Here is a 7,342-nt window from a genome sequence, read left to right on the forward strand (position 1 = left end):
TACTTTTTTCTGTACTATATTAAAAACTAAAATTTATTTGTTTGTAAGCTTAAAATAGATCTTTATTAACCATATATTATTAAAAATGCATTAATAAATAAAATACAGAACCGGGAATAATAATTTATGGTTAAGCCTAGTGACAAGTAGATTCGGAGACAAGTAAATTCGACTTACGTCGCCTCTCCTGGAACCAATTATCGACGTTAAGGCAAAGTATACCTGTATATATTAATGATCCAGTTTTCAGAATATATTTTATTTTCAATTAACCCCAACAATCAAGAAACAGCTGAAAATATCTAACCAGCATGCAATAGAATTTCCATGTAAAGTTTAGTTTCCGAAAATGACGACAAAAGTTTAGTTTGTCAGAAGTATTAATAATTATTACAAAAAAACAAAATGTATATTTTTTGTATACTTTTCTACTTTCTCTTTCATTTTTTGTACTGAGATTTCATAATTGATATCTCAGCTCCTCAAATTAAATTATTTTGTCTGCATTAATTAGTATTAAATTAATTCTGTTGCTACAATGCTTTAAATTGACAGAAGAGGCAAATGATAAGTTTTATCAATGTTGTTAAATATCTGGCACATCTTGAATCAGCTAACTTGAATAACTTTAAGACAGCCAATATAGAATGAACAGAAAGCTCCTCTGCAGTAATTTTATTGCTTTAAGTCCTGAATTTAACAGGTTATGATAATCAGTTAAACCAATACTGTTAATTACATTTTTACAATGAGTGTTGGAAGTGTCTTCTGTCATTCTCTAACCATAAATGAACCCTTCTTGATTAGTTTTCAAAAATGTCAATGAGGGTATCTTGCATGATGGACTTGTGTGGAACTACAACCACTGCTGTAAGACTTTTCAATTGTACTGTTTATGATAATGTAATGTCACATATTTATGATATTTTCAGTTACAACATACTTTGTAAAGACAACGGTAATGCAATAACTGTTGATGCTATGATAACTTACAATAGTCATTAATGTGATACTTTCATAAATCCAGGACATAGACCATTTCTAGTACAAATAATTTTTTCAATGTTCAATATGGACATAAGTTATTTGAAAAAGGTAAAAAATTATTTGAAATTTAGTACAACAAACATATTCTATCAAATATAATCTAGGAAAGTTTGATCCAAAAACATCAATATTAATATTATAACAGTGTATATACACAATGTAAATATGTAAAAAAATGAATTACTGTACTTATAAATAAAATAATTTTTGATTCTTTCTTAAAATCTTTAATTAAATAATAAGGATTTTTCATTTTGTATAAATAAAATTTTGTGTAAAAAACACAAAACTATACAAAATAGGCAGCTAATTGAGCCATTTTATCTTTAGGCTTTCCTCTCCCTCTTCCTCTTGTTTTTCCACCCCTACCTCTTCCCCTACCTCTTCCACGATGGTGCACCTGACCAACTGTATTTCTTTGCCTAAGAGCTTGTTTCTGATCCACTAGAGAAGAAAACTGACTATCACAGAATATACATCCATTAGCTTCTGTTGCACCATTTGCAAGTTTTGACTTTTCCTGAAAAGCAGAAAATTTTAAGAATATTTCAAATATAAAAAATATATCATAAGAGAATTCCATATACTTTTTTATATTCTATAAGCATTTTCTGACTTCCACAGTCTGTACAGGTTTCTTCGCCAACAGTCAATCGCTGAGCATCTTCAAATACATGGATAATGACATCGCATCTGAAACAGAATGATTAGAATGATTCAAGTAACCATTTAAATCTGTAACATCTTTCTCATATACTATTAAATCATTCAAATACTATACTTCAAATAAATTTGTTTTCTACTTAAGAATTAATGTTCATATTTTGCAACAGTTCTATATATATTTTCTTCCATTTTTGACATTTTTAATTTTTTATTTTTGTACAAAAGACAGGTTATAAAATAAGTCTACATGAGCAATTATTTATTGTGACATTGTCACAATGCCAAGCTGCAATTTTTAAATCATATTTTTAATTTACTTAATTTCAAATATATGCTCTCCACTTAAAATTAGTAATGGCTTGCCCCTGTACATCATACTTTTCCTTTAACAACAGAATCATACTGATATCTATCTAACTCCTTTCAGGGGAAATGTTTGAATAACATATAACATGACTTCCAGTTTGCATCGGAAGTTCGTATCTAGTTAATCGGGACTTCCTGCCCCAACGTTTCCATATCTGGTCTTGTCTTTCATCTATCTGACTCCATTCTTGAAATTAAGGAAAAAGAGATGGGACAAATGGATGTACGACAATGGGAATTTATATTCTTTAATTATATTTTATTCAGAAAAAATCTATAGCAAAATCGAATAGCACAATCATACCTATTACAAGATAATTTCCATTTTGGACCAGAAGCAGGATCTAATACAAGGACACCAAATTCACACTGTGAACAAGATGCAACTCCATTAACTGTCAAAGAATGTGGGCATGCAGGATGTGTACATGAATTGCAGCCCGATAACTTTCTCATATCACGAAATGGTGAATGATTAAAGCAATATGGACAGAATACAAAACTCTGAAATAAATTATATTATCAATCAGTAATATTTAGAGAGTTATTAAAGTTATATTTCTATACAAACTCAAATTATAAAAATTTGTTTTAATAATACTATCATTTAAAACATTCAAAATTTAATATAGCTCTCACCTTTCCTTTACTTCCACCAGACCACTGTAACAATTCAAAATCATCTAATGGACACTTTAATTCTCTGTAAACTCTTACACTTCCATTTTGTGGGATAGAATGTGTTTCATCACATTGCGGACAATGAAGTCGATTTGGCTTTGTGGCAATTAATTTCATGTAACGACGACACTTGCCACATCTGTAATATAACAAATAAATATATAAATATTTATATTCTGTCTTGTTTTTACAAATCAAAAGAAAAAAAAAATGAAAAATACCTTGATAGTGGTTTTCCACTGTCAGATAAGGGACTAAAAGTGACTTCAAACAATTCATCCATTCCAAGAATATTAGTCACAAAATAATGAAATTTCAATTCAAACACTGTTAATGTGTGGTGTAACACTGAAGAAAAATCTGCTTTACCTGCAGCAATAAGATTCAGTTGTTTTTCAACTGCTGCCCGCATAGTTGGTAAAACTAAATCTGGATCAATCTATAAAAATAAACACAGTTTTTTAGTTTAAAAGCTAAACTTTTCATACATTTAAAATAAGAATCAATGAAAAAAATTAAGTAATTTTATTGGATTGTATGTAAGGTTAACTAAGCATGAAAGTAAGCTGTGATGATTTAAATTAAAATATTTAAGGATGCAGTCTACACAAAGAAAAAAATTTTTGTACAACAGTTAAACTTCCTTACAGTATTTTTTAAAGTTAAAAATATACAGAGACAAGGAAAATATAAAATTAATAAATATTAAAAAATATATATATTCATAACAAAGAAACGCAATAGAGAGAATTTTGTCATTACATTACAACATGACATTAATATGCAAGGTCATCAATAGTAGCTTGGAGGCCTGGAGAAAACTTGGGGACACTAACTGCTTCCTATCTATATAAATCAATGTTATTTTTTACTAAGGAAAAATAAAATCTTTGAAACTTTTTTTATTAAGTTAATAAACAAGCTTTTTATGTATTTTATTCGTTCAAAAAAATGGCAAATGGGGCTTGCTCTACTCCCAGGACTCATACAATCTCTCAAAAGCCCTGTTAACATGCTTAAGATAATATGATTACTTAAAATCCAAAGATATGAGTTAAATTGTGATGCATTGTAAGTTTTATAAACCAGTTTAATGCAATATTATATGGCAAAAATAAAAATAATAGATTTTGATTCTTAAAAAATTAATTATACAGAAATTTTAAGTTAATGAATTTTAACAATTCAAAATATTAATAAATAAATGACAACTCTTTTAAATTACCTTTTGATAACCATGAACAAGAACTATGCCAAGTGGAGTTGGAATAAGTCGCCGCTTACTTCCTACTGTAACATAATTACGTTGGCAAATGTTATTAATATGTACAGGAATAGAAGCATCTGTTCCAATACCATGCTTTTCCATCAATGTTATTAATTCTGCTTCTGTTAGATAATCAGGTGNTTTATTGTTGTATATTAAATATTTTTTATTAACAAAAATTTAAGATTTGTTTTAATTTTTCACATTACTTAGTTTTGTTTTATTTACTGTTTTATATTTTTTGTGTGCTCTATTTCATGTGGGAGAGAGAAGGGGCCCAGTAAGAAGAAAATGTCTAGGGCCCTGTGGCGTGCCCTGACATTTGATGATAGGAAGCTGTGTTTCTGTAAGAAGCCGACATCTAGGGGCAATCAGTCAATTGCGCGTCAGTGATGGTCTAGGGTCCATTCGTATCGTTTATTCGCATCTCTCTCGTTCATTAAATTTAGTTGTAAATGATGCTATCGAAGTAAAGGTTAATTTTTTAACATTATACAAGAATTGTACACGTGTTTTTCTACATCCCCTTAAAGATGGGATATACGAAATCGTAATATCACTGGTTTAACATTGAAATCCGTGAGTAATATAAAATCGGAGAGAGGAATAAAAATATCAAATATTTTAATGGCTTTTTAAAAACTCCTATCAACTATACAGAACTATCATAAAAACGTACCAGTAAATTCTTATCGGTTGGATTAAGTTATAAATCTACTCGTGATTCACATAATGAGGAGAGGGCGGCCAAATATCTAGCGGGCAGGCGGCTAACAGCCCAGAATCAGCCCTGGATAGAATTGGATGCGGTATGCATCCACCCAACGTCCTAGGCTTCCACCAGCTAAACCGGGTGAGGTTGGTGCTCTGTAAAGCGCATGCGCGAATCTGGCTTTTTGGATGCTGACAATACCTCTGTATTGTCAGCATCCAAATATTCGAATATACAATAGCAATCTTATCTTTTTTTTCACATGTAGTATAGAAATTTGAAATAAGATACATAATGCGGTTATAATATTGTGCGATTATTTTCATATAATTAAAATTAATATGCATTTATTTCTTATAAAATACAAGGGAAGTGGCGCATCCACTGCTAGGGCCCCAAAGTGGGTTAATCCGGCCCTGCATCCCCATTATCCACCATTTTAAATACAGACGTACACCTTCTATCCGACAAACTTTAAATCGTTACATTATCTTTTTAAAAAATTGCCGGGACGATTTTACTTTTACAAAAGAATATATTTCTTGAAACTACCACGTATATATACAGGATGAGGCAATTTCATTCGGTCCCTTCACACGCTATTGAAATAATAACAATTCCACGTTGGAGTCGACCTTTAGAGCCTGTACACACTAGGCGTTTTTCAACGCGCGTTTTAAAGAACCAAGAGTTCTATGTAGGCGTACACACTCAAACGCGCGCTTTTGGACAAGCGCGCGTTTATAGATTTTTGTTAAAACGCGCGTTTTGCAGGCGCTTTACGGACGCTTTGAGATATATGTGCTGCCTTATAGCGACGATGAAGGAGCACACACAATCAATTACTTTCACGTCCATTTCCAAACTGAACCAGTGCTAACGCCGAACTAACGCTCGTCGAACGTCGAGCTAACGCGCGTTAGCTCGGCGTTAAACGCGCGTTTTAAAAACGCCTAGTGTGTACAGGCTCTTGTTGTAAGCTACTCATCCGCCATTCAATGCAAAAAACTTAAAATAGTCCTCTAGCAATGATAAAAAGGTGGCACAATGATAAAAATTAATAAATACATTTTAACAGTAGACGAATAGTCTACAATAAAAGGTCGACTACGCCGTGGAATTGTCATTACCTCAACAGCGTGTGAAGGGACCAAATGAAATTGACTCATCCTGTATGTATAGTATTAAGAAATATATTCTTTTGTAAAACGTTAGATTATCATTAATAGTTTACGAGAAATAAGTGTGACAAATATTGCCATTTTTTTGGTCACTCCAGTTTTCGTAGCTGCACCGAATTTAAAGACGTATTTGGAGCAAAAAGGAGAGAGCGACTGACGGATTCCGCGGTATTAACGGATTCCCTGAGTTTCCATGTCTATACGGACCATGTAAATCAACAGCAAATGTTAATTTACTTTCATATTCTCACATTCTATGATATTTTTTACAGTTGAAAACTCATAAAACTGCTATTATTCCCCAGAAATAAAGTTATTTTTATAGTCAAATACAGCTGAATCACCAATAAAGGCCTTTTTTGTTCCTGCCAGTGGTTTTTCAGAGATTTGACTGTATATCATTTTTGTATTAAAAGAATTCTGATACCTCTTAAGAGTTTCAAGTGTGTAAAATTTCATATGAAAGAGTATTTTGAAGAGTAGGTAACATTTTGCATTATTTATTTATTTTTGACGCTCCACTACTTGGACACTAAAGAGGGTCTTTTTCTCAATCAGATGGCTGAGATAATTAAGTTGTCAGCATACTGTTCTGGGGCATCCAGAATCGAATCCTGGGTAAGCAACTCCAGAAATTTTTCATGGTCAGATATATCTGAATCATTATAACAAATAGGTTATAAAAGAATAAATCATAAAACCAGAAAACTGAAAATTTGAGATGGATAAGGGAACCCCTTCATTCCCATTGACGAGTTAACTCATCAAGCTTACATAGCGTTACAAAAAACTCGGTCCTTAAGGCCAAATTTTTTTTTTCAATTTTTGGAATGTTTTTTAAGTCTCCAAATTTTTTGCCCACGCGAAAAAATTTTATCGCGATTTTAATTAGCCTTTGATAAGGCTCGATTAAGGCTTAATTGTTTTTTAATGGGATTTTTTTTAATCAAATTTAATTCATCGTTCTAAAGTTCTAGCGCACGGATTTTCCTTTGGTAAAGTTATTTAAAGCTACTTTCTGATGTCAAAAACGACCTCCAATAGTTTTTTAATTAATAATTTTATTATATATAAGTTTAATTAATTAGGGGGGGTCGGAAATCGCAATAAAAATTATAATTTTTTTAAAATATTTAAAAATATACCGCCAGATTGAAGTCACCCTTCTTTAAACCCTTGTCCTCCCGCGATGTCTATGAGAATGTCCCGGGAAATCGGACTCCAGCTGTGTTCAAGGTCACCCAGCTGTGTAAACAATGACTCATCGGTGTTACATTTCACAGACAGGCGAAACAAAGGAAAATAAAATTTAAAGCTTTTTCTTCAAAATAAACGCATTTCTTTCGTTTTTTTTCTGTTTTAAGTATTTTTTACGTTTAATTGAAATCTATATAAAAAATGTCAATGTCCTTAAGGAGTTAA

At 31.5% G+C, this 7,342-nt stretch overlaps 1 protein-coding gene across 1 annotated transcript in view; it reads right to left on the reverse strand.

Moving 5' to 3' along the window:
- Nucleotides 1–1,258: 1,258 nt before the first annotated feature.
- LOC111642220 (DNA topoisomerase 3-beta-1-like) overlaps nt 1,259–7,342 on the reverse strand; it is a 28,487-nt gene continuing 22,403 nt past the window's right edge. The window contains exons 12-17 of the mRNA XM_023388519.1: nt 3,986–4,116; nt 2,982–3,199; nt 2,719–2,899; nt 2,384–2,583; nt 1,635–1,740; nt 1,259–1,567 (exon numbers count right to left, since the gene is read on the reverse strand). Of these exons, the coding sequence (XP_023244287.1) occupies nt 1,337–1,567; nt 1,635–1,740; nt 2,384–2,583; nt 2,719–2,899; nt 2,982–3,199; nt 3,986–4,116 (1,067 nt within the window). The 3' untranslated portion in view covers nt 1,259–1,336. The remainder of the gene's footprint in view (nt 1,568–1,634; nt 1,741–2,383; nt 2,584–2,718; nt 2,900–2,981; nt 3,200–3,985; nt 4,117–7,342) is intronic.

This window comes from Centruroides sculpturatus, unplaced genomic scaffold, assembly GCF_000671375.1.
Source record: "Centruroides sculpturatus isolate CEXI.00-Female unplaced genomic scaffold, Cexi_2.0 scaffold457, whole genome shotgun sequence".
NCBI classification, from domain to species: Eukaryota; Metazoa; Arthropoda; class Arachnida; order Scorpiones; family Buthidae; genus Centruroides; species Centruroides sculpturatus.